The sequence below is a fragment of the Gavia stellata genome, chromosome 3 (assembly GCF_030936135.1).
Source record: "Gavia stellata isolate bGavSte3 chromosome 3, bGavSte3.hap2, whole genome shotgun sequence".
Taxonomy (NCBI): domain Eukaryota; kingdom Metazoa; phylum Chordata; class Aves; order Gaviiformes; family Gaviidae; genus Gavia; species Gavia stellata.
Window position 1 is genome coordinate 56,305,033 of NC_082596.1, and position 13,998 is coordinate 56,319,030.

The 13,998-nt window shown below is 38.1% G+C and overlaps 1 protein-coding gene across 1 annotated transcript in view; it reads left to right on the forward strand.

The window, feature by feature from the left end:
* PTPRM (protein tyrosine phosphatase receptor type M) overlaps positions 1–13,998 on the forward strand; it is a 481,477-nt gene that overhangs the window by 170,161 nt on the left and 297,318 nt on the right. Inside the window, exon 6 of the mRNA XM_059815570.1 lies at positions 13,537–13,711. Within this exon, the coding sequence (XP_059671553.1) occupies positions 13,537–13,711 (175 nt within the window). The remainder of the gene's footprint in view (positions 1–13,536; positions 13,712–13,998) is intronic.

Consider the following 13,998-nt stretch of genomic DNA (forward strand, 5'->3'; position numbering starts at 1 on the left):
AAGATATACAAAATAGTTTGTGTGTGCGCCTGTGCTTGTTTATATAAATCACATAAAGTATCCCAGAAGGTGACCGAAGTCCTAGAGTTTTGTAAGAATTTTTTGTTACATTGTAAACTCTCTAAGCTTTCACATAATTACCATTTTCATTGCTGAGTCTGGAAGCACTTGAGGAAAAGATGTTTCAGCCATTTTTTGAGTACTAAGATAATAAAGCAATATTTTACCTGTTAAAATTAAATTATATACATGTGTAACAACTTAGTAACACAAACAGGTGGAACTATTAATGTAAACTGTACAGTGAGGTAGGCCTAAAGAAGATGTTCTTTTGAATATTAAAAAAAAGTAGTTTGGGTTTGATCAGTAGGATCTTTTATGTACTACAGGAGTGCAGGAGTTCATTCTTCCTCCTGCTCATAAATAGCTCAGTCTTCCAAGACTGATCAGACCACCTTGTGCATAGCAAATTATTTTGAGTCCATTGACTTGAGAAGAGCTTTAATGACATCAAACAACTAAAGATTTTGCCAAGATTACACACATCCTGATGCATGTGCATCCTGATGTGTTTTTTCTTGTAGATAACCTGAGACTGTTTTACTGTTAGAAGGATAATTAGTGCCCTGTAGGAAGGGACAATATCTATTACTGAATAGATGAAAGGTTGTTTTTTTTTTTTTTAATTCTGGTAACCATTTCGTATTATTTCCAGGTTTTGGTATGTTAATTTCTTTGTGTCCCCCTCTCCACTCCAGTATATATTTAGTGCCTTTCTTGCAGTCAGTGTTGTATATTTTTCATTAATTGTCATTAATCAGTTTTAGTTGCTTTTCATTAATTGCATAGTAATCTTACTATATGACAGAAGAACATATGAACAGCAGAATATAGGAGGCTTGTGATATAGGAGGAGTGGCTGATGCACCAGAGCTGCCATTCAGAGGGACCTGGGCAGGCTGGAGAAATGGGCAGAGAGGAAGCTCGTGAAAGTCATTAAAGGAAAGTGCAAAGTCCTGCCCCAGGGAAGGAATAATCCCATGCACCACTACACACTGGGGCCTGACAGACTTGAAAGTAGCTTTGCGAAGGACCTGGTGATCGTGGAGGACAAGTTGACCATGAGCTAGCCATGTGCCCTTGCAGCAATGAAGGCTAACAGCCTCCTGGGCTGCATTAGGAGGAGTGTTGCCAGCAGGTTGAGGGAGGTGATCCTTCCCCTCTGCTCAGCAATGGGGAGACACATCTGGAGTGCTGTGTCAAGTTCCAGACTCCCCAGTACAAGAAAGATACGGACACACTGGAGGAGGGTTAAGGGACTGGAGGATCTGATGTACAAGGACAGAGCTGGGACTGTTTAGTCTGGAGAAGGGAGGGATCAGAGGAGATCTTGAAAGGAGTAGAGATGGCAGAGCCAGACTCTTCTCAGTGGTTTCTAGTGCCAGGACAAGAGGCAGTGGGCACAAGCTGAAATGCAGGAAATTCCACTTAAACATAAGAAAAAAAAAATTTATTGTGTTCAAACACTGGAACAGGTTGCTTGGAGAGGCTAGGGAGTCTCCATCCTTGGACTTATTAAATATGCAGCTGGATGCAGTCATGAGCAACTTCCTGTAGTTGACCCTGCTTTGAGCAGGGGTCTAGGACTACATGATCACCATAAATCCCTTCCAAACACAGTTATTTTGTGATTCTGTGATAGTATTTAAAAATCACTATTCTAGTCTGTAGCATTTAGCAACTTTACTGATAAGGAAATACTGAAATGGAGTTTCTTGGGTGAGGTGAGATGCGTGCCTACATACACACACTGTTTTTCAGTAGTAGATTGGATTCTTCTTTTTCCCCATTTTAACCTCTTGGTCTGTCTTTTTTGTTAATTTCTATTTCTGTCAGTTTACACTTCTTATTTCTTATTTTACTTCTGTCAATCACAAAGGAAGAGAAAGGAAATTCTCAGCAATAAGAACACACAGAGGAAACCCAGCAAAGCAGTTGGGATGGGGCTTTGATTATCAATGAACACTGGCCTATTAAACCTTTGATAACACTCAAATTCCAGCAATTTATGTGGGAGGAGTAGTATATTGCTAGGAGAGTGTCGTAAATACAAAATCATCTGTTAATGCAGCGGCTGCAGTCTAGTACTGTGCATAAAATGCCGGTAGTATAGGAAGTGGCAAAACCAAGCTGCTTTTCATTATGATTTACAAAAGTGAAGTGAAGAAAATGCAAAGAATAGATACTTTGAAGCATCTGTGGAGCAATGCATTCTATTATCTGTATATCCGTGTTCTTCTTCACTTATATAATTTTTACAGCACAATTTTACAAACATCTGCATGCAATATTGTGTTAGCTAGTTGGGTTTGCATTTAGTTTAATTCTTCTTGAGGTTTATTTTGCACAAACTCTGTCACAATAATTTTTTAGGAGACAAACTTCAATTATTCTGATTTTTTGCATTTTAAGAACTTTGATAAAATGTGATAGAAGGATTTAGTTTAATTTACATATTCTCTTCCCCTAAAGAGAGGCAGAAGAAAGAAACGTATCAAATCTCAGCTTTCTAAACATCAATTTAAGCATAAAAAATTTTGAAGTATGTTCACGTGTATTAGAGATCCCGCACCAGATTTTTGGAACAAAGTATCTACGTTTATTTTAATTGTTCCACTCTAGCTGTAAGCAAATGCATGTACTACTAGCTTTACACCTTAAGACAGTATATATCTAGATTGTATGAAAAGTCAAATACATTTTTGAATATGTATACCTAAACTTCCAAACCAGTTCCTGTTGCAAAAGAGTTGTTAGGTTACATGCTCATCCTTTGAGGAAGATGAATGCGTTGCTTATATGACAAGCTTTGTTGTGAACAGTTACATTGCTTTTGTCTGAGCAATAGGGCTGGAGGCTTCATCACACTTACAGCAATCCTTTTCTCTCTTCTGTCTGTTGGGATGCAGTCTCCCATCAGGGATAACACCAGCCAGGCTTTTTTACCTGGGCTTACTGGTTTTATTCTTATGTGTATATAGATTTGATTAATCTTTTTCTGATGCTAAGACTTCTCTTGCAGAATCTTCAATTATTAGTGATACCAGAAACTAGGAGAAATTAATAAATTGTGGACTGTTAATGATAAATCCCAGTGAACGTATGCAAGAAACAGAAAGACATCTTGAAATCAATGTACTTGTGAGGTGTTTTGACTTCAGTGATGTTTCAGAACTGACCTGCAGAAACTATCCAGCCTAGTGTTTTTATTAGTAAACTATGTGCAGCTGAATTTACAGAATGTGTTTGGAGTGTGGTAGGAATGTACGGTAAAGGTGACTTTCCTCCTTGGACACCATCTTTTCCTTTATAGGTTAGTGTCAGTGAGGCTGACTGGCTCATCAGGTGCTGTGTGCTCTTATCACTGGCATGACTCCCCGAGTGCCGAGATTGCTTTGGGATTCTCAAAATCAGGGAACTGACATACACTCAGAAGTGCTGGAAGTGGGTCGTCAGCCAGCCGCCCTCCTGTTTCTGCATCCAAGCACAGTGAAATCTTTCCTTCACAGCAGTGTGCTGCTCAGGCTGGTTCTTGCAAGGGATTTCTGCATGTTCCATAGAAAAATAAACTACTGAATAAATGGCTAAGTAGAGGCCAACTTGCTAAGTCAGGACCCCAGTACAATCACTGATGGATGTTAGACTGACATCTTACTTCCACCTGCTTCCCCTGTAGCACAACTAAGGTCCACAGAGATACTATGACCAATGAAGTGCACAGCTGAAAAAATTAAAATGCCTGGTGGTGCGATAGCTGCTCTGGATCTATATTCTAGTCTTACACTACTTGTATGAGATGGTGCCACTGAAATAGTGGAGGCAAAAATGAGCCTTACATTCTCCAGCTCAGAAACATTGCAGACGCCTGGCCAGCAAAGCTGCCGTACAGGGTAAGCCTCCCAGTCCACCTGGACTACCCTGCCCGGCACAAGAGCCAAATGTCAGTAACCGTGAAAAAATGTCAGCATGTTTTGTTATTAATAGTAAACAAATGCAGATTAGGGTAAATGGAAGAATAAACTTCACTCCTATCCTCATGAACCACCTCCACCATTCCTAAGTGATGTGGAAGCTTAATCTGTTATCCAAACTAATTGAGTTCTGGTGGAAATACCTGACAGAAGCAGCTGTGAAGTTTTACATTATGACATTAGTCAAAACCTCTAAATCAGAAACTCTTCAGATCAGTGAGCACTGCAGACCACATTGGTAGTGATACCAAAAAAGAAACTAAAAACTTCAGTGGCTGTGGGCAAATTTGATGATTTTAATTCAAGAAAACTAAGCAACCTTTGATACAGTAGAAAAAAAAGTACTGTAGATAGAGGGGAGAGAGGTGCTTATCTCTGTAGTGGTGCCCATCATCCATGAGGTTGCAAGAAGTAATAATGGTGGTGTTCTCCAAAGGCCTTCCTTCAGTACCAGGCTAGCAGAGGTGGATGCTGCTCTGCCAACAGTGTGCTTGTGACATGAAATATGCATTTTGTTTTTGACTAGTATACCAACTGTTCCTGCTTATGAAGGAAATATGGAGTCTGAAAACTTTTAATATAGATATTAAAATTTTTGTTTTGAAAAAAGCCTTTTTATCACAAAAATATAATTCTTAATATTCTGTTTCTTTGGTAATCTCCTGTGACCAAGAGAGATTTTGGGGAAGAAGTAAATCTGAACTTTAGAAGTTTTGCTTTTAGAGGTACACTGGAAATTCTGTTAAATCTAGGACCTTGGTTATGGACAACAGTGCAAAACCTTAAGACAGCTGGAGACAGCTTGGCAAATTTTGTTTGCAAATAACCTGAAAAATTCATAGATTTTGATCCTTATCATTTGCTGAAGTTGCCCTGTTGCATGTTATATCTATAAAGAGAGTCAGAAGTGCCACGTAAGAGAGACATTATTATTTTTATTTAACAAGGATGATATGAAACTTGGACTCTGGACAAAAAGCTTCTGGTAACAGGTAGTCTTCTTCCTTAACTGTGTCTCAAGTATTCAGAAACTACCAGATACTAATGAATAGACTACATACATCAATTTGCAGAAAATTTGCTTACCTGCAGATGGTTATGGACATATGCAAGTTAGAGGGGATGCACATAAATCTATCCCTCTCCTCCATCCCTATCCATCCCCACATATATTGTCATTTGATGAAGCGATCCGTAAGAAAAGTAGTTCTGGTATTACCTGTATCAGTCTAACCTTTTTGGTATTCTTATCTGAGTTTGAAAATGAAACGACCCAAATAGTGTTCTCTTTTCAAGAAACTCAGTTTGATGTGTTAATCTTCCAGTTATTCTGGAGTGTTAAATAATACAGTACATGGTGATTAGCAAACCTGAGATAGTGGAACAGTTGACCTGTGTCACAGGGGGCTGGTTAAATTCAGCTTGCTTTTAAAGAGCACGTTAGGTATGCCTGTTTCTGGACCCTGAAGACTGCCTTGATATGAAGCACGGTTCAGCAGCAGTAGAATCACTTAGGTGCACATACGAGTTAGGCAATTGATGAAGTAAATTCAATAAGCTTTCTGTGTGATGCTCTTGGACCTCTGGGAGAAAGAAACAGTGAACATTACAATGAATACTGTAGTTAAAATGTACAAACTTACTGCTGGGAGGTATTGTGGTCAAATTGGAGTTGAACAGAGGCTTCTTTTGTAAGACCAAGGGCTGTTGAAGCTGTTTTGAGGCAAGGAGAAACAAGATAAAGATTAAATTAAATTAAACCCAAAGGAAGGATAATAGGAAGGAAACAGTGTATTGGAGGAGGTGTGTGTTGGGGGTGGGAGCTGTTAAACTACGTGACTGACTCAGTAATTAAGACCGAAACACCTCCAGCCTAACCCCTCTATATTAGCTTCTTTGTTTCATGAACCAATGTGTACTTAACTTACGACTGGTTATTACTGCTGTGGTTGTCTTTATTGAAAAATTGCACTGTCACTGTTGGGGGCTTTAATACAGCTTTCTTTAACCATAGGCATGTGTCTCTTCTTGCCATTCATTCCTCCCATTTGAAAGGATCTTTTTAGGAGGCTGCTGCCTCTGAACAGGGCATGGTTTTTCATCATCAAATATGTGTGTGCTTCCTTCTTGGCTACTTCTTCGTTACCTTCTTTGCAGGACTCAGTATCGCTTTGGGTTTGCCTGCTATTCTGGTTGTTTATAACTTTGGAACAGACCTCTGGTTGTCCCCAGAACTTGAAAGTTGAACTTTCTTCATCCCATGCCACCTTCCTTCCCAATAAGATAACCCTTTCCCAGTGAAGAGAATGTGGGACAGGAATGCACTGTTTTTTAACTGTCCTGTTACGTACTTGGATAGAAAAGGCAGGCAAATGCGTGCATTAGTATACTTTGCATTGTGTGTATGAATAGAAATTAGAATCATAGAATCATTTAGGTTGGAAAAGACCTTTAAGATCATCAAGTCCAACCGTAAACCTAACCCTGCTAAGTCCACCACTAAACCACGTCCCTAAGCGCCTCATCCACACGTCTTTTAAATACCTCCAGGGATGGTGACTCAACCACCTCCCTGGGCAGCCTATTCCAAATTATGCCAATGATCTTTACTTTCTCATTTTCTCCTCATCACCCTGCTCCTTCCCAGCCCTTCCATAAGCCTGGCATCTGCAGAACTCCAAGCCAGAGTATTTAAAATCCTATGTATGTTCTCTTCATTTTTTAGCAAGGTGTTCATCCTAACTCTTGGAATTTTTAATACAAATAAAAGGATGACGAGAGTATCGTCAAACAAATAAAAGGATGATGAAGAATAAAAGGATGATGAGAAGTACTTAGTGTTGCTTATTTCAAAGAATTAAGATACAGTATTAGATTAAATGACTTCATAGGTAGGGCTATAGATTCAGCAAAATGCTTAGCAGATACATGGATCATTGCCATAATTTCTATCTAAAGTATAAAACTCTGCATTAGAGAGAGATTTCCTAGTGCTGTGTTTTCTCCAGATGTTTCTGAGGATGTAGTTCCCTACTAGTCGTTTTGTATTCTGTTGTGTGCTTTTAAAGATGAATGGAAAGAAGATTTGGAATTTTTACATATTTCGTGAGCACTGACAAATTGTTAAAGAATATTAACTCTTCTCAATTGCTCTGGAATTTAATGTAAAAATAAAAAATAGATTGAGCAGGGTTTGGGGTTTTTTTTCATTTTAAAATCTCTATGTGATAATAACAGATTTGCTCCTGTCAGAATGATACAAAACAATTTCAGTACGTAAGTACAGAGCAACTGATTTGGGTAAGTTACACTGAGTTTAATGACTCCAGAAAATGCAATAATGTCTTTGTTTACTTCCTATATGTTTAGTTGTATCTTCAAATAGATGTCATTGCTTAGTATTTGATAACATAACTACTCGATCTGTAACTTTAGTAATATTTTACAATATTACCTGGCAGCTCCAGCCAGCTTTTAGGTTTAGTCGTAATAAGCAGAGATTTATGGAGAGCTATGTGTTGAAGAAAAGGCTCAGTTATCAAATATTAAAAAATTGAAAGCTGAAATCTCTCTTGAAAGGTAAAATAATAACATTTTGCTTGAATGCCCATTAGTTACATATGCAGAGTGCAATTCTGGCTCATGGCAGAATAATTCCAAATAGGACAATAATAATCTTTTTCCAGCACGGCCTCATTACTTGAATGAAATACACTTGTTAACTTACACAGATGGAATAAATATAGGATAATCACAGCATCTGTGGTGGTTCTAATCTACACTGACAAACAGTTGTCTTGGTTATGAAAGCAGCTCTAGAAATTGGGAGGTAAAGCCAACTGTCTTATTATTGGAATGATATGAACTCTATCAAGCAATTTTCTTGAGGTATTAATTACTATTTGATTTAGATTTTATACGTATTTTAAACAAAATTACTTCTGGCCCTGCTGATGTTATTTGAGATCCCACTGGTATGACTGTAATCACAATTTTATAAATGTGCGTATTTGGAAGTGGGATAATGCAAACCCTTTCTTTTATTAAATGTATGAAAAGCTGCTTAATCTACCTGTATGGACAGAGGATGACTGACTGATGTTTCCTTTTGAGTCTCTTCTGGCAAAATGGTTGAAACATGCCTTGAGAGTGATAAATGCAGTGGGTAGTGCTGGATATAACGTCCCAGAACTTCAATCCCTTTGAATTACTGCTGCATTTTTGTTAAAAGTATTTCTGAAAGGTTTAATATGTATCTTGTTACTGCTAAATTGCTGTTCATTTAGAAGACTTAGAGTTAGTTCATTGCCTAAAAGAGACTGTAAGTCTAATTTAAATAACCATCAGCCTATTTCCTTTTATTCTAGCTTGCCTAAAATGTTAAAATAATGTGCATTTTAAAGTGCTTTAAGCTGTCTCTGTATGCATTTAATATGCTGGTACTAGGAATATGGATTTTCAAGCTGTATATCTGCTGAGATTAAATTAAGATTATTGGTTTTAATATCCCTATATATTAAGTAACACGTTGTTTAATAGAAAGCTTATTCTTACAAGTGACTTACCAGTATATATTTTCATTAGTTGGCTTAAACAGCATTTTTGAATATGTGTGTTTCTTTTTAAGAAAGCTTTCTCTGAGCATTTGAAAACGTACGGGGTGCTCAGCAGCCAGTGGAATCTGTTATTTTCATTTTTGGATCTCAACATCTTGCAATCTTTGTTTTATGGTCAAAATTCTTCTGATCTAAGAAGGTTAGATAGCTCTGCCCTGGGGACGTGGCCTTTGTAGTCCATGCAGGTCTAGCGTTAAATGATTCCGGCAGTTTCCTCGTTCCAGAGAATAAAGTGTCCTGTTCACACAGTTCTCCGAGTCCCAGAGGCAGAAGGAGCTAGCAAGCTTAATCTGTAGTAAAGCCTCAGTCTTTCACGTGGCAAAGCAGGGCTAAAGTAAAAAAGTAAAAAGAACTGTCTTTGTCTTTGAATTGTATTTAAAACAAACAAACAAAAAAACCCCACCCATAAAACAGAAGGATACTACGAAGTTGCTCCGACAACCTGTTTTAGTGGGTTATAATGTAGAGTACCATAGTGTTGCATTGTAAGTCATTACTTTTAATACTGTTTTCTGGAACAGCATTAGTAAATTATAGAATTGTCTTTTTGTGTGTTTAATTTTCAGTAAGATATGATATATTTGTGAAGACTCGGGTTTCCCCATAAAAACTGGTAGTTTGCAAGACCTATCAGTAAATTTCAAAATTGTTTTAAAAGAACTGAGATTAAGGTTTTAATGACTATAATTAGTAAAGCAGTAGATCATAAATGTTCTCTTTTATTTGTGGGACTTGAGAATGTTGCATTAGTGAGTGTTAAAAACTTACTTTTGTGAATGCTACTAAAAATAATTCTTTCTTAAAAAATTGTAGCAGGTCAAACTAATATGTTCAATAAATGAATGTTCATTTGATATAAGTAAATTATTTCTAGCCGTTCTAAATGAAATAGCTATTGACAATCGGCACTGAGAGCTTGTCATTTATCATACAATGTGCTTAAAGGGGCCTGTTAAATAAGGAAAATAAAATATTATTGACATTCTCCTCCAAATTCCAAGTAGTTAACTAACCCATAAAAGTGACCACTGTTATACCTGTGCAGCTTCCTGAAGACACTGTGCAGTAACTCAGAGAGAACAAAATCTGAATCACAAATGAAGGGAGCGAAGCTGGCCGTGTGGGTACAGTTAAAACAGAAGCCATTCTGTATTCGTATATGAAGTTATAAATAGCATTTTTTGAGACTAAAAATAGTCTTATGCCATTTGTCCATTGCTGAAATAAGTGTTTGGGAGAGGTTGTAGGTGTGGGTTGTTTGGGATTTTTTTGGTTGGTTTTGTTTGTTTGTTCGTGGGTTTTTTGGTGAGGTTTGGTTTTTTTCCCCTGTGCAGCTTTTTTTTTTTTTTTTTTTTAATTCTCCAATGCCTGTGGATAGAACTTTTCTTATACTTGAATTCATTACCTTCATTACCATTCCTTTATGCTTGGACTTAAATCAGTTAGGCAGCTCTCCTACTCTCTTGCTGTCATCCCAGAAGAGAGGGAAGACTTGCTCTCTTGAGTTGTATTTTTTCTTGTGGAAAGTAAAGCAATTATGTTTCTTAGTCTTTGTCTGTTCCAGGTACTATGTTTTCCTTGAAAATATTTTTCCCAAAGAGACTAAAGAAAAAAATCTTGTTGTTTTTTTTTTTTTCCTTTGAGTTCTAGTAGGAAATGTCAGTGATTTCTGTGGGACTATTTGAGTTCTAACATATTGTTAGACACTTTACACTTTGCTTCTGTGAGTTTGTAACGCTTAAGAGAAGTCAGTCAAGATGATCTTTATTGATAATAATCCCACATATATTTTACAGATGTGTTATAATAACGATAGTAAAGGCTTTTTATTCAGGAGCTCCCTCATGAATTTTGAAGCCACCATTAATAACCTGTTTCACATCTGGATTTCAGTGCATCCTCTGTAGAGCCAAGCTGAGTTACATTTAATGCTCATGTAACTTGTTCATTTGAGCAAAATGATGTGTGCCTCTGACATGCGCTTTGGCTTCTCTCTTTTTTGGTTGAAATTATTGACATGTGAATGGATAGCATGTGTTGCATGGCCATATAGTTGATTATTTGATCAAACTAAGATTTCGTGTTGTAGAATAGCAGTTAAGACGTTTGAAACCAGCTGAGATTAGTGTGTTTGAGAATAAACAGAAGGTGAAAAAGATTATGGGACCCCAGTGAAATAATACTTTATTATAAATACTGCAATGCATTGATCAGTTCCAATTTTCATTCTACATATTCACAGAAACAGATGGGAAATATGTTCTGTGGGGGCAGGTATTTGAGCAGTTCCCTTCATGGACTGCTGGCAGTTTATATGACAACCCAGGCTGTGTTGTTAAGGATTCTACTGGCCATTGGGAGGTCTGAGGGGGCCGGCGTGGTAGGAGACATTCCTCTGTGTGGGGCCAGTGGGGAGCGTGCATGCATCATACCTTTCCATGGTCCCCTCTCTTCATGGGCTGCAGGTTAAGGCAGAAATTATACTGCCTCATGGCATTGCCTAGTCCTTTCCCTTCACCTCTTTCTCCCTTTAACGGCGTCCTGCAGCCTTTGTTGGGTGCGAACAGCAAGAAATAATTTCTAAAGTATTTACATGGTCCTTCAGTTGTGTTATAACTCGTGAGAGTCCTGGTAAATTCCAGATGCAGGTGCCCTGTGTGGAAGGGTGGGTTTACCATGCAGGCTGGAGTGCGGCGGGGCTTGTTCATACTCTAAATGAAGTGAGCTAGTTTAGGTACTAGAATTAATCAGTGTGTGGCAGTATGTTGTTCCCTAGAGAATAACTTACCCTATTTCTCGGCAGGATAAAATAGCCTGTGTAAAGCTTCCTGATGTTGTGACTAGAAAAAAGGAAAAAATAGCGTGGGTGTAGGTAATGTAAGCACATGACTTGACTATGCACAGAGTCCTTATAGAGTCTGAAAGCTGCAGAAACACACTTTAAAAGCATGTGCTGTGGTATCAGCAGCTCTGATAATTAGGATTAATCAGTTCTTGTCTTAGGTAAAAAAAAAAATGTTGCTTTTAAGAAATACTCATTCTCCAAAATCATAATTAAACTGCTCTGCTTGCTTCCTGCTGCCTGCAGCCATTCTTGCTAGAAGGATATTACAGTGGCAAAACCAGTAAAAACAGTAGTTTGAAATGTTTCTTTCCCAGTTTTGTTTTTGGTAAATACCATGCCATGTCAGAGAAGCTGGTTTATCTGCAGCTCAGAATTCTAGGAATTTTAAAGAGCTGGTAATTATCTGAAGTAATACTCAATTAGTAATTTAAGACTAATTTTTAAGGCATGATAATATATTCCTCTTTGGTCATCTTACAAACATTTTTTTCTTTTAAATAAGCTGTGTATCCCCCAAGTTTATTTTTGAAGAGGGAATAGCTCTACCTTACTGTGCATGAGAATCAGTATTTACTGTTAATTATGCTGCTTCTTTGGCATTAATGGCTTGATTAACTTTGACTTGGTTTTGTGATTTATGAATGAGTTTAATTTTATGTGTCTGGTATTTGAAACTCTCTGGTTATAACTGGTGTTTTAAGGGTGCTTTCAATATGGTGGCAAGTAAAGGCCATAACAAACTGAGGTCAGTATTTCCTATATAGGTTTTAAATTCTGCTGGACAAACTACAAACTCCAGGGCAGAAAAAAAGACACCACCAGCTGTGGTGATGGTTTATAGAAGCTCAGTAGTGCAGGACCCTTGCCCTGCTTGAAGATCCTGAAGTCAGAAAAATCTACTAAAAATAACTGGTGTCATTACATAGCATCAGACTGTGCATATGCCTTCCTGGAGAGAGTGTAATTTTGGAGGTGCTCGTTGGGGTTCTCCAGTTTCTCTTGATGTTTTGATAATGGCCCTAGCCTGCAGTCTGTTGAAATGTATATGTTTCTGTGAAAAGTGCATCTTTCTTGTTTGTTTGTTTGAGTAAATGTTGTCACTAGATTTTGTGTATGTTTTTTTCAGCCAGCTCTAGTAATTCGATGATTTTACATTTTTGGAGGGTTTTGAGTGTTTGTAGTGCACGTGTCCTATTTCATGGGCAGGTGGAGCACAAGTTCTGATGAGGATCTAAAAGCCAAGTCTCTCTGCCTTCATCTTTGTCAGAGGACATGGCAAGATGTGATCTGTGCCCTCTTCTGTCTGCTACCCTCCCTTTTTTCCTCCTCCAGCCATGCACCAGATCACGTCAGGGAGCAGACCGGTAGCACGGGACTTATGCTGGGCCTTGTGCTCCTCGGCTGTTACATAGCTCATTTGCTTGTGCTGTGCATGCAGTATGGTGAATTGAGGGCGAGACACTGCACTGAGGTAGAAACTGCCCAGTTCCCAGTATCACGCTGAGGAAGTGGGAGATAGAGAGACAGCTTCTGCCTTGTTGGTCATTTGCCTGGTAAATCTGTGCCTAGTCTTTTCCACCTGAGTTTCCAATAATCTTGTGTGTAGGTGCTGCTATATGAGAACCATCCACTGACTTTTCCGTGCAAGCTGCATATGCCAAGGAGCAGATGCAGAGGGGAAGAGAAAGCGGGGACTGAGTATGCTGGGTTTCATGTTTCTTTAAAAGAAATAACTTAAAATATTTGTGTAAAGCAAGCCAAGCAAGTAAATGTTACATTGCTCTTAAATCTTTCTATTAGTTAATCTATAAAGAGATGAAAGCAGCTGTGCCAGATGAGTGGTCGCCCACTGATGATGAATGGTTTAATTGACATGGGAAGGCAGTAAAGTCTCACACAGCGTAAACATCTGTAAAAGTAACATACAGACTTCTGCTTTTATCTTGTCTCCTCCCTTGGGGAACTTGAGAGAAATAAAATTGGTGTTCAGTATTTTTTTTTAAATATGACTAACAATATTCTTTATTTTTGTTTCTTTGCCTAGGGTATTTACGTAAGGGATGCACCTTTGAAGGACATAAAAGTGTTCAACTTTCGCCGATTTGTAGCTCTTTTTAGTGTGGTAAATGCCACGAAGCGGGACGCTGGCAACTATCGCTGCCTGATTCGGACAGAAGGAGGAGTTGGTGTATCAAACTATGCAGAGCTGATAGTCAAAGGTATTTCACGATAAAAAAAAATCATTATTTGCATGCTCAGTATATGGAATAAGGACCTGCACTTGCTAATTCGTTAAGAATGTCACCCATAGCCTGTTAAAGTTGTTAAAAGGTTCAGTAAATAGGCTCTGTTTTTGTAAATCTTAAGAGTCTATCCAGCTGTAACAAGAGAGCGACAGAAGAAGCCAGGGCTAATTAACTAGATACTTGTTGATTGTTGTTTTAAATAATTCCCCAAGATGCACTGTTCAGAGCTATATGTTTTTAAGAGTATATTTACAAAATTT